The 27463-nt window shown below is 46.8% G+C and overlaps 1 protein-coding gene across 1 annotated transcript; it reads right to left on the reverse strand.

Annotated features, from left to right (window-relative positions):
• Positions 1-1007: 1007 nt before the first annotated feature.
• On the reverse strand, positions 1008-19742 carry LOC119178431 (uncharacterized). The gene is made up of 5 exons (XM_037429633.2): positions 19531-19742; positions 3588-3736; positions 2176-2243; positions 1532-1618; positions 1008-1162 (listed from the first exon to the last, which is right to left on the reverse strand). The coding sequence occupies exons 1-5, from the start codon at positions 19648-19650 to the stop codon at positions 1032-1034; spliced, it is 555 nt and encodes a 184-aa protein (XP_037285530.2). The 5' UTR covers positions 19651-19742; the 3' UTR covers positions 1008-1031.
• Positions 19743-27463: the final 7721 nt, after the last annotated feature.

A 27463-nucleotide genomic window follows, 5' to 3' on the forward strand; every position in this document is an offset into this window, starting at 1 on the left:
CATAAAATTCGTTCAATCAATCAATCTATGATGAACCGGTGCGCGCTCTCTTCGTTGTTTTGTTTGTTTTCAGATTAGCTTCCAACATGCAGTAAAACAGCTGGAAAATGAGTACGCACAAAGAAGGAAATATAGTTTTACAAAAAAAAAAAAAGAGAAACCGAAAAATACAGGAAAAGAAATGGAGGAAACGTGAAAAGACGAAGAAAGAACTAGAGTAAGGGAGAGCTAGAGTGTAGTACGTGCAAAAATTGATAAAGAAAAAAAAAACAAAGAAGTAAGAAGAAAAAATAGACAAACGAAAATGGACCAAAATTAAAAGAGACAGAAACGGAAAGACAGAGGAAAAGAAAACGTGCCAAAGCCACTGTAGTATAACATAGCAAGGAGGTGGGAAAGGGGAGCGATAGCAAGACAAGGAAGATGAGAAAAAATGACTGTGATTTGTAGCATACCAAGGTATGTGAGTTGTGAAAGGAAGGTGACCATTAGAAAGAGGGGAAGGAGGAAAGAACGCCAACAGTTTCTCTGATTCCTCAGTTTTCGTACAACCACTGTGCAGCTGCCTCACTTTTTTCCAGCTTAGCAGTTCTTCGTTATGCAACTAAGTGACTAGTCTTAGTCAGTAGACCACCCCGCCGTGGTGGTCTAGTGGCTAAGGTAGTAGACGGCTGGCCCGCAGGTCGCGGGATCGAATCCCGCCTGCGGCGGTTGAATTTCTGATGGAGGCGGAAATGCTATAGGCCCATGTGATGTTTTGACTTGGGTGCACAATAAAGAACCCTAGGTGGTCGAAATATCCGAAGCCCTTCACTACGGCGTCTCTCATAATCATATGGTGGTTTTGGGACGTTAAACTTCACATATCAATCAATCTGCATCAGACCCAATTTTTAATCACTGAGTTGTCGAATTCTGTGGACTTTACGGCAGCATTTTTACTTACGTTCGCACAGCGTTGCTGCGAAATACCTTCGGCAGAAACCGGCGGAAATGACTCGCTGTAGTTACGGAATGTCAGATTTATTTATTTAGCTCTCCATCGTAGAGCAGGAATCCTTGTCGTAAGCCAGTTTCGCGTCCTCGCAGTTGTCGTCGTAGTGATCCAAGCAGTGTTGCGGAATGTCGTCGATAGCTTTCTCGGACACCCATAGGACGCACTCTGTATTTGTAGACATCGTATTAGTGGGATTATATCGACCAATAACCAAGTGCTACCTTATGTTGAGTTGAGAGAAGGCTGAGGCTACACAATCGAACATGTACCACAAAAAATACTTCATAGAAGATAAGCTGCGCCACAAATCGTCAACTCTACCAAGCAGGGTTATTTCAGGAAAATTGAGCTTTAAATGGGTCTTTAAGCACATGGCGCAGTTTCCAGTGAGAATATGTAATCAGTATTGTATCAATTGTAGCCTCTCTATGGCCACATTTAGAACGATGTTTGCATTTATTTTACTTCCTTGCAGAAAAGAAACGTCCAAAAACCGCTCTATGTGGCCCGTAAGAAACCATTACTCTGTCTTACCGTCGCCACCATGATAAGGCATCTCCATGACGACACAGTTCTTGTAGTCCGTGTAGTCGTAGGTGCCGATTTGAACTGGTTCGTCAGCTGCAATGAGGTATTTCAAAAACTGGTTAATTAGCGCAAATGATGAAGACAGTGTAAATACTACCACACCTTTATAAATTGTGTGGAGTCGGAACGGTAAGCACATAAGAACAATAAGTAGTTGTTTTGAACATTTCTATCGCAAGCGGCACTAAATTTTATGCCATGGTGACTTCCCTCACCTTTTGTATGTGAAGAAATAACTGCTCTCGCAAGCAGCAGGAAGGCAGCGATATGCTAAATATTTGCGGGAACACTACATGAAAGATCAGCCTCGGTTTCGAATGCACGAATTTGCGACCAATGTGTTAATGGAAACTCCCACAGCCAATTTAGATTACTGGAAAGTCTCTATTGAATAAATGTAGCCTGAAAATGTGAGAGGAAGGAATTCGCCACATGTGTCTAGTTTGTGTAATATATCGGCTCAACACTTCCACCATGTCTCATTTTGACTTTCATAGAACGTAGTTCCCACAGCTTTTGAATGCTCGTGTGTTTTCGATTCCATGAATCTCAGTACAATGGCTCCTTCGAGCACATGAGCAATTACTTACAGTTTTTATCTTTAACTAAGAACTGGTTTGGTGCTGGTCCAGGAGCAACTTGGAAAGAAATGTTCTGCCTGAAATTGGGATGAAATGTTTGTGTTAGCAATTGCATGACGCGTTAAGTTTAACAAATAAATAAACTTGAGCGCGAGAAGCTGAAAATAAGAATTTTTATGTTCGGTAGCGTGGTGAATGTAAAACTACCCGCTGGAAAAATGTTGTAGTGCAGGTGCTATGAATTCAGAAATGAATGTTAAAGCTCAAAGTAATAAACAAATGGGTAGAGATTGATAGCGCTTTTCCAAACAAGCGGTATACAATAAGGTTTGCTTGAACCTGGCCAGGATTTGTTTTGGCGGCGAACTTATTATGTTCTTTACAAATAGCCAACACATTTTTTTTATGAAACAAGCAACCATGATTAGGGCTGAACTGTTACGACCATCCTGCATGTCAGACAATTCGATCGTATGAATAGTTAAATGTAACGACAAGTAAAATAGGCAATTGCATCGCAGACAGGTGAAGACAATTATAATGAGACTACTGCAACCATTCGAGACCACATTAGCCTATCGTTGTAGCAATGTTGAAGGAATAATAGGACATTACACTGCACCACGCTAAAAAAAACAAAGTGCGACAACATTGAAATAGTGGGCAAATCAGAACCTTTAACTTTTGAAGGCTGTCATTCTTCATTTTTATTTGCTTTGTGGTTGGTGCTTTGTACCACGAAGCGTGCGTTCACGAAACTATCACAACTCCTCACGTTTGGACATTTTATTGATCGTTGTTATTAGGTCCAAAAGTATGCATTGTTTTTTATGACACTGAATGACAAAGAAGCTCGCTGGCACCCAAGATCACACTTACCTACGGGCCTACAACCTGAATTTAAGCAATAATAAGCACTACGAGGCACTTGAAAGTAGACAAGGACGAAAAGCAAAGAGCGAAGCGTTATTTACTGATGCAAGCCGCCAGTAACTTTCATTGTGGGATAGCAACTCCTGCGTCGCCTTTGGTTCGCATGTCAAAAAGGTCTGTAACATACTTTCCCTGTCTTTTTTTTTTCGGTTGTAGGTTAGATGCGCTATTTAGGAATGTTTGGAACGTCTATTACTCGATACTTCATCCCCTCTTTTTGCAGCGATGTTTTTTTTCTCGGGTTTGCTTTCTCGTGCGTCGTAAAAATGACAGTGTCAAGATTACATCAGGAGTAATTTTTCCATTAGATCTTCATCTTACGGAGTATAATATGGGGTGCTTGTGAACTGTCTCTAACCAAGCGAAACGACGAACGCAAGTAGTGTCATGAGGTGGCAGTGAACGAATACAGAATCACTTAGAATTTCGTTCCTACACAGAACGAAGGAACTTTGTAAAAACACACGCGACTATGACTGAGAACTCACGCGCGTCCATTCAAGTTTTTGAGTGTCCAGAAGTATATAGCGGTTGATGCATTCTTGTCGTAGTCTAGGCGCACAGTTGACAAACAGTCGAGGTCACCGTCCTTGTCTACATCGAAGATGGCTACGGCACTGGCAAAGTTGTCAAACACCTGAAAAGTATACACGCCATTTGTATGCACCTTCAAACTCGACGCCATGAAGGACCTGACTATTAAGTTTGCTAAAAGAAGCCTGTAGTTGGCCCATGTACTAGTTTTACGTTTATTGTTAAATGAAGTATTTTCACTTGAATTCATAGCTTACTTTGCGACGGTCTTTCTTCTACCAATCATTTCGTGGTCTTCATGCCTAGGTGAATGTTTTGCTAGTTCTACTTAGCATAAGTTTCCAATCGCGTTGTGTCATCTCGGTAATTTCTTGGTTTTAATGAAGGAGGCTTTCCATAGCCAGTGTTAGACTCTTAGAGCAACAAGTACAAGTTCACATGCAAGATACTCGCCACGCCACAAATATTCATAACTTTACAAAATTCTACTGCACCATTTATCATCATTCTGTGGAGAAGCACGATTGATTGATTGATATGTGAGGTTTAACGTCCCAAAACCACCATATGGTTATGAGAGACGCCGTAGTGGAGGGCTCCGGAAATTTAGACTACCTGGGGTTCTTTAACGTGCACCCAAATCTGAGCACACGGGCCTACAACATTTCCACCTCCATCGGAAATGCAGCCGCCGCTGCCGAGATTCGAACCCGCGCCCTGCGGGTCAGCAGCCGAGTACCTTAGCCACTAGACCAACGCGGCGGGGCAGTGTGGAAAAGCATGGTAGTCTACCCATCGCACATCTGTAAAAATGCACAATCAAAATGTCTTGGTGTTTACTATTATTCTGTGCCTCGATCAATGATGTTTCGAAGCTGCACAAGGGCAAAATGACACCATGCTGTGACTGATGATGAAGAAGAATTATGGCTTAGTGTTTCATAATGCAATCATTGACCTACCAGTTGTGCGATTCACACTGCCTGGCTGTTATCCTAATTTACCACGACTCAATATTACGTATGAATGAGGACAAAGAGACAACTTGTTACCGGCAGGATCCAAATCTAAGACCTTGGAATAACCTTTCCGTTGCTCTGCCACTCAGCCACGGTGGTGGTCATCTCTCTGCTCACTTTTACAGGGTATGTATGTGCATTTAAATGCAGTAGTCCCAGTCAGCGCCACCTCGCAAATTTGAGTGCACACACACACACACACACACACACACACACACACACACACACACACACACACACACACACACACACACACACACACACACATATATATATATATATATATATATATCCTATAAAGCAGACGGGTGATAGCTGCCACCGTAGCTCTGTCGTAGATCATTTGAAGCGTTATTGGAAGGTCTCAGGTTTGAATTCTGCCGTTGAGAAGTTATCTTTTTGTCCACTTTTCTTTACATTTACGTTACAATTACTTGTAATACCAATACCTGTACTGTCTTTTTTTGGTATCATTGTGTGTTCTCATTATTATTGTGTCTTAAAAAGAAAACGAGCCCTTAAATTCACACTTCCTTCAATATTACAGATGCTCACATGATGGCTTGCCCGACATGACACTGATAGATGGCGATTTCGCGAAGGTTGTTCAAAGCCCCATCATGACCGTGTGGTGGAATACTCTGCTGCCACGCAAATAGCCTGGGCCCTTATCCTGTCCGTTCCGAAATTGTTTTTTTAAAGACGATTCTTGGGAACCTTCGACGCAAAAATATTGGTCTGTCTGTCTGTCTGTCTGTCTGTCTGTCTGTCTGTCTGTCTGTCTGTCTGTACATTTATCTGTTTGTCTGCTCTTACCGGCATCGGGTACTTAAAACGGCCGACCCCATCCGCAGCGACCACCAATATCGCTCCAATTGAGCGTTCATGCTTGCGCAATTGTTAATTAAAAAGCAATTATTGCACTTGTCTGGGGCTTCATTACAACACGCATATAATCTGCATATGCATCTTTTACTAGAAAACGCATACAAAAGTAATTTTAGGGACCATAGCGCTTATCACGCTGCGCTTACCATGCAACGCTTGCACGGAACGGGGAGCGTTTCCAACGCTTCGCTAAGACGAGATGGTGGTGGCACCTACTCGTCGCCTCGCGTTCTACACCATATCACCTCTGAGACGTGCGCTCACGGCCACGCGCTTTGTTTTCCAAACGAAACTGCCAGATGGCGCTCATGTATAACGTGTGACGTGACTTGATGCGCTCGTTCGCCTCCGCTGCACGCTCGAGGCACTCTAACGCAGCGCCTCCGGAATACCATTCACCAATTTTCTTGCGCAGAACCTGAAATAAATGTTTTGTTCCCTCTCTCCACACGCAAGACTATCGTCTTTCGATGACATTTGCAGATTACATGCAGATATGGGCCATTTTTTTACATTTCACTTTCGCTTTGTGCGAGAGCAGTTGCGCACATCAGTGGCAAAGGTGGCAGTAGCAGGCAACTACAGCAATAAAAATTGCCTCGTGTGACGTCATAACAGGTTTTCCTGTAATATATGTATGCATCACTCACCAAAATCATGCCCGAAAGCAGGAAAAGATTGTTTACCAAAGACGATGTAAGTTGTGGGTGGAAGCAAAGAATAACACGCACCACCAAAGGTATTGGCATGCTCACCAAGATTGACGCTGCCATTTGATATTGAATAGCTGCTTAAAATCTAATCGGAGGTGCTGGTGCTTTCTTAATGTCGACTGTCAGTAATCGTGGCTGACATTCCCAGATTTGTTTCTCATTTCATATTTTCTTATTTTTCTTATTTCCTGCTACAGTAGTTACACACACTGGCAGCGGTGGTGGAAAACTTTTGCACTACAACTGCCATGGCGATCTGTGAGATCAGCTTGAGCAGTAGAAGTTATGTAAAAGTACATCTATCTATCTATCTATCTATCTATCTATCTATCTATCTATCTATCTATCTATCTATCTATCTATCTATCTATCTATCTATCTATCTATCTATCTATCTATCTATCTATCTATCTATCTATCTATCTATCTATCTATCTATCTATCTATCTATCTATCTATCTATCTATCTATCTATCTATCTATCTATCTATCTATCTATCTATCTATCTATCTATCCAGCTATCTATCTATCTATCTATCTATCTATCTATCTATCTATCTATCTATCTGTCTATCTATCTATCTATCTATCTATCTATCTATCTATCTATCTATCTATCTATTATATATCTGCCTGCGGGAGTAGGCGGGCGTGCGACAAAGTCTCGGTCATCGTTGAGTAAATTCCTCAGAATTATCGAATAGAACGCATTCGTGAAAACAGCTTTGCTAAAGCTAGTCCTTCAGAAGTATCAAATAAGAAAAAGCCTTGACTGAAAGAAAAGAAATGGCAGATCCCACGTAAAGTGGGAATCGATGATATGCGAAGCACGAATGAGGAAGGTTGAAAGGTCACTCTAAAATTAGCACAACGCTACGAGGCGGACGTAGACTATGCCGTAAATGACTTCTTTGTCAAGATAATCATATTTGGACGTGTCATTTACCTTCGTCGTCTATTGACCTCACGTGATACCAAATTTGGTATATGTGGAGCCAGCGAAACGGCCGCAAGCGCGCTATGAGCGTAGCAAGTAGTCATGTTTTACAAGACACGCTTGTCCAGAGTATCATGTTTGGACGTGTAACTTACCTTCGTCATCCGTTCACGTCACTTATACACGAAACGGTCACGAGCGCATCGTGAGCGTAGCATGTAGTCGTGTTGTTACATGACACGCATGTCAAGATTGTCATTTTTAGATGTGTCACTTACCTTCGTCGTCTGTTAGCGTTAGGTAATACCAAATTCTGTATATGTGAAGCTAGCAAAACGGCCGCGAGCGCATTAAGAGCGTGGCATGTAGCGATGTTGTTAGATGACACGCATGTCATGATTATCATGTTTGCACTAGTCATATACCGTCGTCATGAAATCACGTCACGTAATACCAAATTTTTTATATGTGGAGGTAGTGAAACGACCGTGTATAGCAGCATGAGCGTGGCGTGTAGCTATGACTCATCATTTACATGACATGCATGTCCAGATTTCCACGTTAGGGTCTTTCACTTGTATTCGCCATGCAGTCATAGCGTACCACACCAGTTTTGCAACATGTCATGGGAATGAAACCTACTGCAAGAGCAGCAAGACCATGAAATGTAAATGATAATATTCATGACATGCATATTGCTACAGGCATGAAACGAGGTTGAGCCATGCCAATGCGAGTATGTGCCATGGTGTGAAAAAGAAGAGGACTGTTTGTGGTGCTCGTGCTCTAACGTTCGGTTCAGCTTTACAGATTTTTTTTCAGTATGTGCTGCGCTGTCTTCAGGAGCCAACTTAATACTTATGCACGTGTTTGAAACCTCATACCAACAAACTTGCAAAAACTGTAGCTCTTATGGGTACCAGGCCATCGTGGCATATATCTCAATGAGATGGCGGATGCACTAGCCACAGTATCTCTTAGTGGTCCCCTTATCCCGATTTTGCCTGATACGGCTTACGCGACAGCAATAATGTTTAGAAACCTCTGTTTGCATGAATCTAACTGCTACTCATTGGATAAATTTCGTGATTTCACACATTCAAGATGCTGATGGAATAGACAGTGGTGCGCAACACGGCAATTGAAAGTTAATTATACAAAATTGTGTTGCAGAATTCTGCAACTAGATTATTATTTGCATAAAGTTGGTCTAAAGGCGTCACCTTTATGTCAGATTTGCGAGATATGGAAACTATAGATCATTGCTTTTTGTTCTGTCGACGATATTCTTATCAGCGGAAAAGATACCTGGTAGCTCCACTTAAAAAATTAGGATTAGAATTGAATGTGGCAGTAACTTTATCGTTTGGCAGCATTGAATTTGGTTATAGCCACAGGGACGTCTGCTCTGCGGTATTTGACATTTGACTACCTAATTGAAACAAAGCGATTGCCATGTTAAACTGCCCCATATATATATATATATATATATATATATATATATATATATATATATATATATATATATATATATATATATATATATATATATATATATATATATATATATATATATATATATATATATATATATATATATATATATATGAATATGTGTGTATAAGACCCACCATTACCTCTGTCTCAAATCGCATCTGATAGCCTGCATCCCTGCTCAGATATACTCGTTTTCGATTTTTTTGGCTCTTCTTTCTATATAATTTTTTAGTCCAAATTTACTTTGTGTTTGAAAAACCATAAACCTTTTACTTAAGATCCCGCCACCCGGTTCTTGGCCGATCCCCCTATAAGGGTGTGCGCCAGAGTAACAAGGACCATCATCATCATCATCATCATCATCATCATCATCATCATCATCATCATCATCATCATCATCATCATAATCATCATAATCATCATCATCATCATCATCATCATCATAATCATCATCATCATCATAATCATAATCGACGTCCAGTGCTGCTGCTTCTGTGAACAGACGTTGTGGTCTTTCTGTAATCACGTGACGTTTTCTCGTGGAGGTGCTGGGTAGTGTATGCACTGCAATCAGCAGCAAGGTCCCGACACTAGTCGCGACTTGGAAGAACCAGCTGATCTACAGCGTAGCAGGCCACAACTAGGCGCACCTCCTGAATTCGGACCAGTTCCACAACTCGGCAGAACTATGGCTAGTGCAGGAACGAAAACCCAAGAGACATCGATACTGCCTCCTCCATGGTTCTTCAACGCCCCGCGAACCCCGAAGCCATTCCACGGTGACCCTTACAAGGACGTCGACGACTGGCTTGACGACTACAACCATTGCGGCAGCGTCAACGAGTGGAACGAGCAGCGAAAGCTTCGGTATGTCTACTTTTACCTCGAGGACTTTGCGCGCACTTGGTACGAAAACCATCAAGCCGCTATTACAACCTGGCCAGAGTTTTGCAACCAGTTGCGGAATACCTCCCGAAGCTCTGACCGAGAAGAGCAAGCGGAGCGGCTCCTCAATTCCCGAAATCAGCGTCCGAACGAGAGTGTTGCCATGTTATTGAAGACATGTCGCGGCTGTTCAGGCGAGTTGACTCCTCATTGACGGAAGAGAAGAAGGTGCGCCTCCTGATGCGGGGACTGAAAGAGCAGCTGTTCGCTGGACTAGTGCGCAACCCTCCCAGCACTGTGATCCCAGCACAGTGATCAAAGATTATTGCGGTTCTTCACGCCTGGGGCAAAAAAATCTTGGCCTCATTGTCACCGCCAAGTTCTCTGCTCCGAGTGGATACCACCCGTGTCCAGGTGGGACACATTTTCGACAACTTCTTTATGTTTTATCTCTACGCCGACGCGACGCCGAGCTAGGTCTCGTCCCTTTAGGCCTAGCTCCGCAACGCCCGAGTTTTCCCGGCCCGATGGCGGCCACTACCACGGTTACGGGCTATGACCCGACCACGCTTCAAGTTGTGACGATGGAATCCACCTCCTCTGACCAAGCCATGCCGTCGGAGAACGAGTATTTAGCTGACATGACGAAACTCTGGGAACGGAAGCTATCCCAGGCCGCGTCTGCGCCCATGGGAAATGGGTAGCGCGCTGTGGCGCAGCAAAAGGCGGCTACCTACAGCTCGTCCTCGCGCCCCTCTATGGATGGTGCGCGCATCACAGCTTCTGCCTCGCCGATGCGTCAAGTCAAGTGGCGACCATGCCATACCCCTCGTCTCTCTCGTGACGATTACATCGTCGTGCTGAAGCCGGGCGCTCCTTTCGAGCTCAAATCCATCCTCTCGTCCGATCGTGTCGGTGATGTGATTCGTTCATACTTGAAAGAACACTCGTCAAGTACGCTCCACGTGTGGCCAGTGTGAGACTAAAACATTCTCGTGTGCAGTGTCACCTCACTATCCATGGCGCAGCGCCTGCTTGGGGATATTCAGTTGCTGGTGGGAGACCAGCAGCTCCCTTTTCGGGGCCACGTCAAGGCGTCAGGAGAAATCTGCCGGGGTGTGATCACCATCAACCCGTCTGAAACCCCGCAGTGCATCAAATCCAAACTCGTATGGCCGCGAGGCACTATCCTAACGGTCTGCAAACTTGGTGACTCTAGTGTAGCGGAGGTGACCTTCGAGGGCACGAAGCTCCCCCGCTTCATCTTCTACCACAGTGTCGTGGCCTACGTGCGCCCGTATAAGAAAACCATCCCAGCCTGCTCTCTCTGCGGCACCATTGGTCATCAACCCTCGGCTTGTCCGCGACCTACTCCCGGTCGCTGTACCCGCTGTGGCACTAAGTCAAATTGACTCCTGAAGACCTAGCTCAACATGAATGCAACCCGACATGCCTCCTCTGCTCCGGGCCACGTGAAACCGGTGCTCGGGGACGCCCAGTAAAGTATCGGAAACCTAAGCTACCATCAACCCCAAAACGGACTGCACCTCCATCACCAGGCCCACCAGCGAATACGCAAGCCAAGCATGACTCACCACTCAGTGACCTGCCGACCACACCACCGGCCACCTCAATTCACTACCCGCAGCTTGTCACGGGATCACCTCAGGTAGGCATCCGGGCAGAGATGAATGCTACTCAGCCTCTGCTTCTCTCCCCTCTCCCTTCTTCCGTAGAGCTCTCCACTATACGAAAAGAGAACGCGCTTCTTCAGCGGCAAATTGTAGCTCTCACTAAGCAGATCGCAGCTCTCGAACTGCTACAGCAGAAATTGGCAGGACCTCCCACTGCTACCCTATTGGTTGAACCCACCACCCCTAAAATGACTATCCTGCTACGCCCACCCCGCGTAGTGATACCACTCCCCCGACGACGGTGTCGGCTGCCCCTCCAGCTCAGGGGGCAACTCAGACCACTCCTATAGACCAAACCTTACCATTGGAGGACCGCATTAGTCGCCTCGAAAATGCCGTTCTTTGCCACATGTCTACCATTATTTTTCAACACATTGTAGCTAAGGTGTTTCAGGCGGTTCAGGCCTGGGCTGTCACCCAGTTTCGCACCAAAACTCGCTCACGCTCGGTCTCTACGGACAGCAATCCTGTCCCGCGTCGACGCAAAATTGCCGGTTCCTCTTCAGCGGCTTTCAATCCAGCTTCCATCTCCCTTCCAACTAAGCAAAGTCAGGAGTAGGACATGGAGGATGGGCCATAAAACTTTATATTTCATCATGGCGACTCCGTCATTTACATCTTCACTATCATCTCAATTCGAAATAATTCAATACACTGCAGGGGATTCGGGAACAGGCGAAAGCGTGCACATCTGCTCTTCCTTAAATCTCGGTGCTCTCTTCTTGCCGTCATCACCCTTCAAGAATGCGGTTAAAACCCTACCCTCTCCAGCTACTGCTCCTATATAGGCGGCACTACCACTAGTCTACTTGTTCACAAAACATATACGGCTGTTCAGGTCGATCTAGACCTAGACCTCCCCTACGATTACTGCATGAACTCCGTTCTTCCCCAGAAACGAGGTACTCCATCAATTCATATTCTTTTTTTAATTAAGTATATGTAAGGAGAGGTTGGTGCAATTCATATTCTTAATGTGTACTGTCCCCCACATATACAGCGGGTCACTTTCGCGGAACTCTTCTACAGGGCTCTCTAAGCGGCGGCTCGGCAACCCTTGGTGGTGGTCGGAGACTTCAATGCTCCTAGCCCACACTGGGGATACCACTTCGAAAAGCCTCGCGGCAGGAAGCCTAAAGAACTTACATCCGTTCTTGGTTTCGCACTGCTCACTGACCCAGCGCATCCCACGCGTATGGGAAATTCGGCGACATGCGATACATGTCCAGACCTCTCACTCACGCGTAATATTCGGCAGGCTACGTGGGAAAACCTCGATGACACTCTTGGCAGTGATCATTTGCTGCTGAATATCGCCTTCCTGACGCAGAAAATGCGCCAAATCTGGCGCCAAGCCTGTATCACGGACTGGTCAGCTGTTCCCACTAAGCCTTTCCCCTTGCTCTCCTCCCCAGAGGACTACCAGGCGTGGGCATCATTCGCCCTCCATACACAGCAATCATACACCAAACACATTCCCTCTTCCACATCAGCCCCTGCAGTGGATCCCCACCTCCTCCACCTTTGGGATGCACGCCACAGCCTTACCCGCTGATATCGACAATCTAAGCTAAATCGTAAGCTTCGCTCCCGCATTGAAATCTTACCTCGGAGGCTGCTGCCTACTCTGCCCAGCTTGCGGATGCAAATTGGGTCGATGCCTGCGTGAAGGCTGCAGGTCAGATGAGCTCAAAAAATACATGGTGACTGTTTCGGAGCCTCTTAGATTTCTCTACCACCCGTGGGGAAACACGACGCCAGCTTCGCCGCGCTTACTATGCCTACTAGGGCCCGACGAGCCAACTCGCAAACGACCTCTGCGACCGCTATTAGGGGCGAAGCTCCTTAAGGCGTGGGCTGTGCGTCCCCTGTATGTAGCCACCTCTCGTTTAGTTCTTGCAGCGCTCACTAGATGGCGGTACTTGTAGCTGATGATGATGAAAAGATGCAAGATGTTATAAACTTGACGGCGGTACTTGTAGTTGATGATGAGAGATGCGAGATGTTGTAAAATAGAAATGATGTCACATATGGCGCGTGTCATTGGTGGAAGGCAATCGTTCAAATCAGTGCGGCGACGTGCGCTATAGAAGCGTTGTAATAAAATCGAGTGGGCAAGATGTACGGAGGATTCATGGTTTACCAGGTTTATCTCCGGAGCTTCGCCCACTCATCATCATTCACTTCGTGGATATGGCGGCACGTTTCTTTGTCGTATGATTGACCCCATGGGCTCTGAGTACGTCTACTCCGGGCTCCCAAACTCAGAACTTGATGCCCCCTTCACGCTCCCCGATCTTCTGGCGGCGTTAGCTAAAATGAAGCTAGGTACTGCACCAGGTAGGGATGGCATTACAGTCACTCTATTAGCCAACCTTCCCGATTCCGCACAAATCTCACTCTTACATTTGATGAACGCAGTATGGGACGGTGAACCCTTACCCCCAGAATTGACCACTTCGGTGGTCACATTCATTCCCAAATCAGGCACGCCCGTCAGCAATCAGGCGTTGCGACCCATCTCGCTTACCTCTTGCACGGCCAAACTTATGCAGACCGTGGTTCGCGACCGCCTGTCCGCATATCTGGAAAGGAGGGGCGTCTTTGGTGACTCGATGTTCGGGTTTCGCCCCCATCTGTCTGCGCAGGACGTCCTTCTCCAACTCCAGCACGACATCATTGTACCTAATACGATGCGCCACAATGACAAAGCCATCCTAGCCCTCGATCTCCGGGGTGCCTTCGACAATGTAAAGCATAGCATCATCCTTACCAGTCTTAACAGCACGAACTGTGGCTCGAAAGCTTTCCGGTACATTAGGTCATTCCTTTCACATCGCACCGCTTTCATCCGCACCGACTCTGCCGAACATGGCCCGTATATACATGAGGCACCCACGGTACACCACAGGGAGCGGTTCTATCGCCCATCCTTTTCAATTTGGCCATGCTCAAACTTCCTGCGCTCCTCGCTCAGGTCGAAGGCATACAGTACGCTATATACGCGGATGACATCACTATCTGGACCAATTCGGGCTCCCCTGCAGAAAGTGAAGACCGCATACAGCACGCGGCACTTATTGTGGACACTTACGCCTCATTATGCGGCCTGGAATGTTCCCCTACCAAATAATCTCTTCTCTCGGTATCATCTCTACCGCCACCTCAGATATCTCTGCCATCTGGCCCCATACCGGTTGTCGCAGAACTCCGCATATTTGGCCTCGTCATCTTTTTTGCTATGAACCCTGGCTCCACCATTGCGTGTCTTCGGCGCACTAGTCAGCAGGTTAGCCGTATGATTCGGCGGGTCTCCACCAAACATGGCGGCCTTCGCGGTCGGCACTCCCTTCGCTTGGCTCACGCGTTTGTAACCAGCCGCGTCCTCTACGCTCCCCATACCTTCGCTTGCGTCGTCACCACGAGAACCTGTTGGACGCACTGCTCAGATCGGTTTATAAGCGACCACTAGGCCTCCCCATTGCTACCTCCAATCGCCGCTTTGCGGCCTTGGGTGTGCACAACTCGTATGCCGAGTTGCGGGAGGCTCATCGCACCAATCGAATTAACCGCCTGTCCCAGACGGTTCATGGACACCGCCTTCTGGACAGGCTGTCGCTGAACCCGATCTCTACTCTACCACCAGATTCCTCTGTTCCGTAGCTGTGGCGGCAAAAACTTTGGGCTGAGCCTCTTCCTCGCAACATGGTTCCCTGTCAAAATACAGGCACACGCTTAGCCCGAACACAACTTCTCCATACTCGATACTCCAACACTCCTGGTGTCTTCTACGTAGATGTCTCAGGCCCAACCTCCTCGGGACACTTTACGGCCGCAGTGATATCCGTGGGTTACCACGTTGACGGCATCTCTTTCCGTTCACCGTATGCAACTCGGGCTGAAGAGGTAGCCATCGCTTTGGCAGCCTCTCACCGCTCAGCAAGAGTGATCATCACGAACTCGCGCATTGCCTGTTCCCGATACCTTCAAAGTACCATAGCACCTCTGGCCGCCGACCTTCTCCAGGCTGCCTCATGGCGCTTTGAACCTCACTCCATCCGCATAGTATGGTCTCCTGGCCACGCGGGTCTCCCCGGTAACGAAGCGGCTCATGCCGCTACCTGCATTTCTCTCTCTTGGGCCGTTACCTCTTTCGACCTCACGTCTCCCCCAGGCACCTCAGCTCTTACGCAGTACAGCGAAATTCTTGATTACTATCAAAACTCGCGCCGTCTTTACCCAGAACTTGCACGGGGTCTGTCTAAAGTAGACGAGTGACTTCTGAGATGCTTGCAGACGAACACCTTCTTGTGTCCTGCAGCCGCCCACCATTTCATGCTGGGTATACACGGCTATAGTGTGCGCACTGTGGGGTGCTGGCCGACACGTATCACATATTTGCAGTATGCCCAGCTATCACTCTTCCTTTTTCATCCCCCTTCCCTCTACCCACAAGAGAGGCTTGGGAGGAGTTCCTGCTCGGCTGATCCACCCAAGACGCTCAGCACTCCCTGCTGGCCCGCGCCCGAGCAGCGATGACCTCCAGTGGACTTCTGTAATAAGGAGATCACCCAAGTGCATTTGTAGTGCAACTCACTGTGCTTTTCTTAATAAATGTTTTCCACCACCACCACCACCACCACCACCACCAGCACTGTAGATGATTTCCTTCGCGAAGCCACGACAATGGAGAGTATTGGTATGAGCGTCCTGGCCGTCTTTCGTCCGTGTCATCGGCCCTGCCAACACCTGACGTCTCGACTATGAGAGACCTGACGGAGCTCGTGCGCAGTATTGTGTGCGAGGAGCTGCAAAAGCTGCACGTGGTGTCTTCTCAGTCCCATCTTGCTGCTCTAACGGATGTCGTTCGCGAAGAGGTCCGGCAGCTGGTGCACCCCATGACGCCTGTGCGTCCAGCCGAGGTCCAACCCATGACGGCCCCGCATTCAGCCGAAGCTTCACTATTAACGTGTGCGGAAGTAATAAGTACTCTTGCACCGGCTGTTCGCTATCCGTCCCGTCCATCCACCCTGCAGACAGCGCCGTCATTCTACTCAGGACCACCGCAGTAGGGCAACCCACCCCTTATACGGAAATTCAGTGTATGGCGTGCTCCCGACAACCGGCCTCTCAGTTATCACTGTGGTGAACCAGGTCTCATCTACCGTGAGTGCGCATACAGGCACATGGGTCTTCCTGGCTTTAGTCCGCATGCTCGTCGACCCAGAGATGGCGAGCGGTCCCGTGTTATCGCCGAATACTTGGCAAGCCAGCAATCTTCAACCCTTCCGCACCGGCAATCCCGCTCACCGTCTACACGGCGTTCCACGTCACCTGGCCAACAATCGACCTTTGCGAACGTCCTTGCAGAACGATCGCCTAGATCCACGAGCCCGCGCCGGGGAAACCAAGAACAGCGAACTCTGGGGGTGAGGCCGCTGTTGATCGACCGTTACAAGACCCTCCCCTGATCCGCCTGCCGACACCCGACGACATCCTTTCATCGACGAGTGCCATCGACGACAAACGTGTCTCTGCTCGCACCTCTGTCCTTGTCGACAACCACCCGCTGACCGCTCTGGTAGATACAGATGCCGATTATTCCGTTATAAGCGCTGACCTCGCTGCACAGCTAAGAAAGGTAACGACACCTTGGGGACATGAAACCAACCACCGGACTGCGGGAGGTCACCTATTGACACCGCTGGGAATATTCACTGCCCGCCTCCGAATTCGTGAGTCGACATACATTGTTTCCTTCGTTGTATTGCGCGAATGCTCCATAAACCTATTTCTCGGAATTGATTTTCTCCGCGAGCATGGAGCCATTATTAACCTTCTCGACCTGCTCATAACGTTATCTAACGACCATGCAGCCCTACAAAAGGATAAAGATGCAGTTGCGCAGCCCACAACACTTCGAATTTCGCCGCACTTCGCACTTCCGCCGCGAGCCAGTATGTTGGTAACTGTGGAGAGCGACTGTGACAACAAGAGTAGTGGCATCGCGGAAACTAACCTCTCATGCCCTCTGTTGGCTGGTCAATCTCAAGGACCCTTCAGGGCGCCTCGTCAGGTGGAGCTTGCGCCTTCAAGAATTTAGGTTACAGTCGTCTACAAGTTGGGCCTTAGGCACACTGATGCTGATTGCCTTTCGCGCGCTCCCCTCGCGACGACATCAAGCGACGATGACACCGATGGCCATTTTCTTTGTGCAGTCAGTGAATCTGACTTGGCCCAACAACAGTGGAATGATTCAGAATTCCGCCAACTTATCAATTACCTTTAATGTCACAGCTCGAGTCCAGCATCGGCATTCGCACGTTCAGGTTCGTTTTGTCTCCGCAATGATATCTACAAAAAGAACTTCAAACCTTATGCGACTGAATACCTCCTCGTCGTTCCACCAGGGCTACGTGCTGACATTTTACCAGCCTGCCACGATGAGCCTTCCTCCGGCCACAGAGGATTCGCACGTACCCTTGCCTGGATTCGGACTCGCTACTACTGGCCAAAGCTCACCCATGATGTCAAGCATTACGTTAAAACGTGCAATCATTGCCAGCGCCGTAAAGCCTCACCTGTGCGCCCTGCTGGTTTATTTCAGCCTGTTGCACCCCCGTCACAACCGTTTGAACGAATCTGTATGGGCTTGCTTGCGCCCTTCCCGAAGTCATATGATGGCAACCGCTGGATCGTAGTCGCCATTGACTATTTAACAAAATACTGCGAAACGAAAGCCCTACAACGAGGCACTGCCAATGAGATTGAGTATTTTTTCATCAGCAACATCGTACTCCGCCATGGAGCGCCAACAGTTCTTATCACTGACCGTGGAACAGCCTTTACAGCCCAATTGATGCAAGACGTCATGAGACTCAGTGGAACAGCTCATCGCATAACGACCGCATACCATTCACAAACCAATGGTCTGACGGAGAGATTAAACAAGACGCTCGCTGACATGCTATCTATGTACGTCGACCGCAATCACAAAAACTGGGATGAAATTTGGCCATACGTAACAATCACTTACAACACTGCGGTTCAAGAGACAACGGGTTTCACTCCTTTCCGGTTGCTTCACGGCCGAGAAGCAATTACGATGCTGGATGCCATGCTCTTGCCTGACATGACCGATATTCCTACTGATACGAACGACATTATCCGGCTCGCCGACGCGGCCCGCCAGCTGGCACTCGAGTGGATCCGAAAACAACAACTCATCGACTCACAGAGGTACAACTCCCGTCATCGCCATGTTATTTAGCAACCCGGTGATCTGATGTGGCTGTGGATCTCCGTTCGCCGATGGGGCCGCTAGGAAGAGTTACTTCATTGCTACTCCGGTCCTTATAGAGTACTACGGCGCCTCACAGATGTCAACTACGAAATCTTGCTTGAAGACACAGCTCAGCGATCTCAATGTTCCCAGCAGGCCGACATTGTTCATGTGTCACGGATGAAGCCACACAACCCCCGAGCCACCTGGCACTGCTTCATCATGCGTGTTTGTGCGTGCACCTGATTACTTTAACTTTTAATCAGCATTGATCATCGGGGTGGTACTTTTTTTGGAAGGTGGGTAATGCCACAGACATGGAACGAGGTTGAGCCATGCTAATGCGAGTATGTGCCATGGTGTGAAAAAGAAGAGGACTGTTTGTGGTGCTCGTGCTCTAACGTTCAGTTCAGCTCGACGTCCAGTGCTGCTGCTCCTGTGAACAGACGTTGTGGTCATTCTATAATCACGTGACAATATTATGGTAATTGTGTTATGACTAGTCAACTATGCTCGTCATAGAATCATGTTATGCCATAGCAAATTCAGTATTGATACCATTAACGAAACGGCCAGGAGAGCTCAAAGTCGTCGGTGGCTAGATAGATAGATGGATGGATAGATAGATAGATAGATATATACATAGATAGATAGATAGATAGATAGATAGGTAGGTAGATAGATAGATAGATAGATAGATAGATAAATAGATATATAGATAGATAGATAGATACGCTCTAAGTCGCCGAAGTTCACTAAAAATGTTTCGCATTTAAAATATTTCTGCTACAGTGTTCAACATATCTATCTATAAATGCAACGTATAGATACGGTGCCATAAGCTTCCACAAGCTTCCATTTTTCTAAAAACATTTTTGATGGTATACGTGAACACTGGCTAGCGAACGGCGGTAACTGAATTACACAAAGATATATAGATGCAGGGGAACATAAGCAAAGAAAGCACGTGTAAACACCTACCGCTTTGGCATCGGCAGTGTCATGCTTCAAATGGTGCTTGCCTTTTCCTGTGAGAACTGGTGCTATAGTTAAGCAAAGAGTACCAAGTACGATGAAGGGCAATCTGAAAACTGGCTCCATTATCAATCTAGACCTCAGGGCGCCCCGCTAAACGTTTGCCTTTTGCGTACTCTGCCTCAGCAATATTAGTTAGGACGCATAAATACAACCCGAGTGTATACTGGTTTATATACGCTCACGGGGACACATTCGATCCATGCACACATCTGCTGTTTGTCAGTGAAGCTTTGCTAAAGTTATTGCTCGGTGTACAAATAAAATTGAATCTATCCTCTTCTTAGGTTGTCCAGCACGATCACTCGCCATGGGGACGAGCAATAGGAAATATGAAGAGAAAACGGGCAATATTTCCTTTAAAAAATTCCACAACACGTGCACTTAAAATGAACTTTTGTGATAATGACATCACTGCTTATCGGTCGTGTGCTTTGTAAACTATATTGACGCACGTACAAAACTCATTCAGACCGGTTTATCTAGTCATGACGTTCAGTTAATGAAAACTCTGCTTAGAATGACTGTGAAGAAATAAGAGCACATTTTTATAGTAGAAGTTTTGAATCAGCAGGAGCTCGTATTACTATATAGTTCTAGCTACACTATAATATTGCTGGTTGCAGCTAAAAAAAAGTTCGATAAGCCATTGAACTCTATGAAGGTAGATGAACGGGTGAAAGAGTTGGCCCTAATATTTCGAACCTTAGCTGATACCGCAACCTTCAACCAAACCTGAATTAATTTAGTGCACGCTTCTCCGAAGTTTTTTTTGCCAATTCGGCAGCGTGCATCGTTTTGCCACGACATGCGTCGCTTTGTCTAGCTTGCCGCCCACGCTTGTACTTTCATGATCCATCGTAATTAGCGTTCGCCGCCCTGGTGTTTTATTTGTCACTTTTATTGCATCGGCCGGGAGTGGTGGGGTGGGCCGATTTGTGCTGCGTATACGTGGACGTTTGTTGTTTTCTTAGGTCATTTTTATTAGGTGAACAGAGGGTAGTGGAATTGCTTGTTTGGTTGTTCCTTAGCGACCTGGTGCAGCCCACTGCAAGGGATCGGCCCCAGGGAGAGTGGTACTTCATTTAAGAGATATTATTGTTTCACGATCGGAATACGTTTAGGAGTGGATGGTTTAGGAGTGAAACATTCACTGGCTAAATCAAAGTTTTCACAAAACTATAAAAATTAAAAAAAACAGAAGGAACATATATAGTATTAAAAAAGAACTTTACAAGCCAAATCGTTGAAACACTTAAATTGTACATAAACCTAACATGATTCTAACCTTTTTGTCTCCAGTAAAAATTGCACACGGCTTCGCAATCGTTCCTCAGTTGCACCAAAAGAAAAAACACCCTAAAGGGATGCATTTAAGCCCATTCGTTGAACAGGTTCAGCTAGTAATCATTTTACTTGATTTGTGAACAATGTGCATCTGAAAAAGACATGATGGCTCCATGTCCTTGACAGCGCACAGCGTCTCCTTTTTTAGTGAACCAGTGGTGAATATGTGGTTTGCCCAATTTCTGTGGGACACACGTGCGCTAGGTGTTGTTGGATTTGCACGGACAAACCCCCCCCCCCCCCCCCAGATGTATAGTATGCTGAAGTTTATTACATGAACAAACGTTTACTCCTTCTTTAATACGAGACACACTATTCCTTGTGACGCTGTACCTGAAGAACAATTCATTCTTTTTTTTTTTGCAGAGAAATATCCGGTAGGTTAGTAGAGTTAATAAGTAGAATATTGCGTTCGGGTGCAGTAAAGGTGGGATATACTAGAGGTAACCAATTTTTATTCTATAGCTCTAGGGTAGATCAGTTTTATGGATATGAGGAACTTTGTTCGCCTGTACAAACGAGTATTTACTAGTCCCCGTTGCTACATGATCACTGTATTTGCAACCATTTCTCTTTAGAGCACAAATTTTGTGCGAATTTATGAACGTGAATCCTGTTCTTTTGATTGACAAACACACACACTCACTCACACACACACACACACACACACACACACACACACACACACACACACACACACACACACACACACACACACACACACACACGCACACGCACACGCACACACACACAAACACACACACACACACACACACACACACACACAGAAGTACTCGCGGATTTTATTTTATGACATGACGAATTTATTGCACAGCATTTAAGTATAATTTTCTTGGTAACACAGGTGGTGCGTCATATTACGACAGTTTACGTAACCTAACTATGCTGTGGAGTGCAACATTCAAGAACACTCAGTATTTTGAACCACAGGAGACGCTCTAGCACAGAGAAAAAATTGATTGTTCTTTCCACTGCCCATTAGATGCAGCAGCAGCTGCTATAGGTGTAATGCGCTGTATGACAAGCAAGAAAGCTAAATCACAGTGCCTTGGAGTCTCGCAAGCTCTGTCGGCGCAGGACGTCCTGCTCCAGCTTCAACACGATATCATAGAGCCGACTACTATGCGCCATAACGATAAAGCCGTGCTCGCCCTCGATCTCCGCGGGGCATTCGACAACGTCAAACACAGCACTATACTCACTAACCTGTCTACCACAAACTGCGGGCAGAAGACTCTCAACTACATTCGCGCCTTCTATCACATGGCGCCGCCTTCATTTGCCTCAATTCTACTGAACACGGCCCGTACTTATTAGGCACGCGGGGTACACCTCAAGGGGCAGTCTTATCTCCTCTGCTTTTTAACCTGGCGATGATGAACCTCCCCTCTTTTCTAAGCGAGGTCGAGGGAATACAGCACGTACTATATGCGGACGATATCACAATCAGGACCAACACCAGCTCCTTAGCGCAAATCGAAGAACACCTGCAAAAGGCTGCCCTTCTGGTGGACACCTACGCTGGTTCATGCGGTCTGGAGTGCTCCACAGCTAAATCGGCTCTTATTTCAGTCTCTCCGCTACCGCCGCCTCAAATTTTTTTTCCGTCCGGGCCCGTGCCGTCAGTTCAAAATAGTCGGATTCTTGGGCTTCATCTTACATCTTCCTTGGATCCCAAGGGCACAATAGCAGGCCTCAGACACACCAGCGAACAGGTGAGCCACATGATACGGCGGGTATCTACCAAGCGCGGCGGCCTGCACGGGTCTGAGTCCGTCTGATTGGCCCACGCGTTTGTGACCAGTCACGTCCTCTACGCCTCACCTTACCTTAGCCTGCGTTGTCGACACGAGCACCAGGTGGACGTCCTTCTTCGTTCGGTATATAAACGCGCTCTGGACCTACCTATTGCAACCTCCAACAGCCGATTCGCGGCTCTGGGCTACACAACACCTTCGCAGAGATGTGCGAAGCTCATCGCGTTAACCAAATCAATCGACTGTCGCAGACGCCTTCAGGGCGCCGTTTTCTACACAGACTTGGCCTTAACCCGATATCTGACCAAGACCCTCTGCGGCCGGTACCAGAGCTCTGGCGTCAAAAGGTATGGGTGGAACCTCTACCCCGTAATATGGACCCCGACCTCCATCCCGGCCGTAGACAAGCACGCACCACGGCCCTTCATACGCGACACTCCGATCGTCCTGGTGTTTTCTACGTAGACGTCTTGGTTCCCTCCCCCTCGGGGCACATTAAGGCGGCCGTGATCACAGAGGGCAAACACATCGATGGCCTCTCCTTTCGAGCAGACACAGTAACGCACGCTGAAGAGGTTGCCATAGCTTTGGCCGCCTCTCACCCTGCCTCACGCATCAAACTGATGGACTCGCGCTCCACCTGTTCACAGTACCTTCAGGGTTCCATTGCCCCGCTGGCGGCTCGCCTACTTCAGGCAGCCTCTTGGCGCTTTAACCCTCATCCCATTCGTATAGTCTGGAACCCAGGCCACTCGGGTCTGCCCGGCAACGAGACGGCAAATGCCGCTGCCCGCGCTTCTCCTACCCGGGCCGTTGACCCTCCATGCCTCGAGACGGAATCTGGCAACACCAACCTGACGCGCTTTCACAAAATGTTGGCTTATTACCGGTCTTCGCGCCACCTCTACGCGGACCCTGCACGCGGTCTGGAGAAAGTGGACGAACGACTGCTACGCCGCCTGCAGACGAACACCTTTTTGAGTCCGGCGGTCGCCAGGCACTTTTTGCCGGAAATCAATGGCACCTGCTCGACCTGTCATGTCCTCGCCGACACATATCACGTCGTAGCATCTTGCCCAGTTAATCCCGTTCATTTCTCATCCCCTTTCCCTATCCCAACCAGAGAGGCTTGGGAGGAGCACCTGCTCGGCTGCTCTACGTTGGCTGCGCAAAGCTCTTTGGTGGAGCGCGCACGGGCAGCTTCCAGCTCCACTGGCGTCCCAGAATAGCGTCTGGCCACTCTAGCACTCCTATGCGCCACGTCGGCACTGTCTAGTAAACTTTTTCTGAAATAAATGTTTTTTACCACCACCACCAAGCTTGGGGAGCATCGTTAAACGGGGCACGGATTCAAAAACCGTCAAAACTCTAAAAAAACTAAATTTCGTGCGCTCTTTTTGCGGCAGGTTCTCAGCTACTTACACACAAATGCTGCGGCAGTTCACTTCGGAATAAATTGCACGTCATTTCATCGGGGAAAGCAACGCGACAATATTCCCAGAGTAAAAATATCCTACAAATGGTTTATTTGTGGCTTTGACATTAGGTCAAAGTCCCAGATAACCTGCATGGAGCAAGTTTGTTACGTGACCAGTAACTATAAAGAAAACGAATATATCCTGGACATAATTATTGCTATCAGCGTTGTCGCTCAAGTACATGGTGGCCAAAGCTCGTTTACGATCGCATCGCTACAAATGTGACAACCCAACTACATGAGCAACTTCATAGAGATGACACAAACGTTGGTGAGTCATGGTACAAAAGTGTAAAGAAGTGTACGCGCAAGTGTCGGGAAACTCTGCTGACGCCCGCACGAAAATAAAAAAATTCTCATTTTGGAACAAACTTAAGCGGATTAATGGGACAGCTGCATTATTGGAAGTTTAGCTTTTTTTCCTGACTCAAACTTTTGGAAGTGTATTGTGCTGAATTTTAGAGCTGTGCTTATTACTTGTATGTCATTATTATACTTTGATAATGGTTCTCTCAACATAGCTTTACGTTGTATGTTCATATAAATAGTAATATTATTTCTTCCATATTTCACGTATAATATTTATACTCGCTTGAGCTGCGAGACTGATTCAAAATATATGTCTAAGTGTTCAGTTCAATTGAATTCCACTTTATTTACTGCGACTGGAGATTGGACAGGAAGCTGTCACAGTTTGACTGAGGTCAATGTTCCCACAAGAGTTTTCGTTTATCGCAGATGCTTTTAGCCTCAAGGTAAGCGAGCCATATATCTCATGCTAAGTGTAATTACGCTTAGAAGTCATTAGTCCCTTATTGTTTTCTCTCTCGTGAACGTACTTCGAATATCATGAATGTTTTACGGAGAATGATGACTCTAACGATAAATGAAAGGCAGGAGAGCGAGGTTGACCGAGACTCGTCTACTATATGCACGAGGCATAGGCATACACTAGACGTTCACGAAGAGTTACCGAAAAAAGTCAGGAAGCATTCAGCATTTCTTTAAATAGACAAAGACAGCGTGCGAGAAATAACGAAAAAAAAACAGGGGGTGCTTGAAGATTTCTACGAATGTGAAAGTGAAAGCCTAGCTTATTGGCCTCCTGTTCTGCGGTTGAACTTTCCATTTCTGCCTCGAAATTCTCAATTTACAGAACGCCTCGGAGTTGCATTCGGGTAGCATGCATGTTTATCTTGCAGAGTCAGGGCCGCCGCACCATGCATTGTCTATTCCTCACAATGGCAGTAGTGATGAGCGGAGTCTCGCTCTGGCCTGTTCCACCATGGCGCTTATTCTCGACCTTCTCACACAATGACTGCGGCATGTTGATGTCATAAGTACACTTTTAATATCCACGTTCTATTCTGTTGGCAACGAGGCAACAATTCCGAAGCTTTAGAGGACTTACTGATTGGGGCCTGGTCGCGTGATGTCAACGCCTTCTTTCGTTTTTCAACGCCCAGACAGAGTGAACACGCAGCTTCTTTTCTAACGTGTTTTTATGCTTTTGTTCATCTTTACTCATGCGAACACGGCGAGCCTGAAGTTCACAGCTCCAGCTTTTTCGGGATAGTTTGTGTTATACAGACAACCTTGAAGCATAGAAATCTCAGGATTCCTCCTTAAAGGTGAGCCGATGTGGGGCCGCGTGTTACACAGAGAAAGAGAAACAAAGATCGATATCTGTTCCGAAAAAGAAAGATTTTCACCAGCATCTCTATGCCACTGATTGATTTGTTTCATATGTGGGGCTGGGGGGGGGGGGGTCTAGAAATAGAGAGCGAGCGCCACGCTCTTGGAGTGAACAAACAGAGTACAGACACGGCCGGAACAAACCAATCAACAACACACATTTTTTCAACTGCTCTGAGAACAACAATATTGCCAGCCGAATTATAAGATCAATCGTGATCTTTACATCTTTACACAATATTAAAGACATCTTTACATCTTTACACAATATTAAAGACATCTTCATTAAGACATCTTTACAGAATATTAAACAACAGTCAACAACATGACAAACACAAGGCGGCTGCGCCAACGTTTGACTCACCGCAAGGGATGCGGCAGACGGCCCGCGGTGCCGTGGACCGAGGTGCCACTGCGAGAGACAACCGTTCAAGCCAAACGCCCCCACAGAAAGAGACTCGCTCGATTCTCTCGTGCCGCCACGAAGGCTTGATTATTATTGTGGTGGTCAACGCTCGCGAACGCAACACCACCTACCACTCAATAGTGGTGACCCCAAAATATGGTTTCTGCGCAAAAATGTGCACGACGCGGGGCAAACAACTCAACAAGGGATGTTAGCAGCCCCACAGGTTTAACGTCTCAAAACCACCATATGATTATGAGAGACGCCGAAGTGGAGGGCTCCGGAAATTCTGACCAGCTTGGGTTCTTTAACGTGCACCCAAATCTGAGCCCACGGGCCTACATCATTTCCACCTCTATCGGAAATGCGGCCGCAGCAGCCGGGATTCGATCCCGCCAACTGCGGATCAGCAGCCGAGTACCTTAGCCACTGTAACAACGAGGTGAAGCTCTCTGCACCACTAGCATGCTAGTCTGTGTAGGAAGGAGTATTTATAAAGGTGTGCGAACATCGAATATCGGGACCATATCGAATACGTATTGAATAGTCATGACCAGAGACCAGATTTTAGGCAAACGCCTATTTTCTTCCTATAGAGTTCCCAACGTGCCATTTGATATAGAGGCATATATTAGAGGCTAGAGATCACATTTATAGTGTTCTTATTGTGCCTATAAATATATATGTTTTCGAGTCGTAGCTCGAGGGAGTCAGGCTGAGAGAAACTTTAGTGTATTTAAGTCTGAATAAGCCTTGCTGCAGAAACGTTTCGTGAATATGACTGCGAGTGAGTATCGAAAAAGTTTATATGTATATATATATATATATATATATATATATATATATATATATATATATATATATATATATATATATATATAGTGGGAGTAATAATTCAATGGGCCAGTTAGTCTTCGTGAAGGTATGAGATATGGCACAACGGGAGCGTTGTCAACAAGGATAAATATATTTATTTCTCAACAGTTTCGGGAGGGGTCCTCCCTTCATCAGGGGATGAGTTATACCAGAGTCCTTCAAAGACTCTGGTTATACTGACATGAGCTTCCAAACTTCGTTGCTGCCGCGTCCCTCTCGCCTTGAAAAATGTTTGCGAGAGTGAGAGGGAACTAGAAAAAGGAAAAAAAAGGAAAAAAGGGGGAGAAAAAAGACGAAAAA

This window comes from Rhipicephalus microplus, chromosome 1 (genome assembly GCF_043290135.1).
Source record: "Rhipicephalus microplus isolate Deutch F79 chromosome 1, USDA_Rmic, whole genome shotgun sequence".
Classification (NCBI taxonomy): Eukaryota; Metazoa; Arthropoda; class Arachnida; order Ixodida; family Ixodidae; genus Rhipicephalus; species Rhipicephalus microplus.

Excerpts from the sequence above, each read along its gene's own strand:
- LOC119178431 (XM_037429633.2), bottom strand. The coding sequence starts at position 19,650 with ATGGAGCCAGTTTTCAGATTGCCCTTCATCGTACTTGGTACTCTTTGC. Across the intron at positions 2,244-3,587 it reads AAAAACTTGAATGGACGCGC|GCAGAACATTTCTTTCCAAG; the intron begins GTGAGTTCTCAG and ends TCCCAATTTCAG. Across the intron at positions 1,163-1,531 it reads GCCTTATCATGGTGGCGACG|AGTGCGTCCTATGGGTGTCC; the intron begins GTAAGACAGAGT and ends CTACAAATACAG.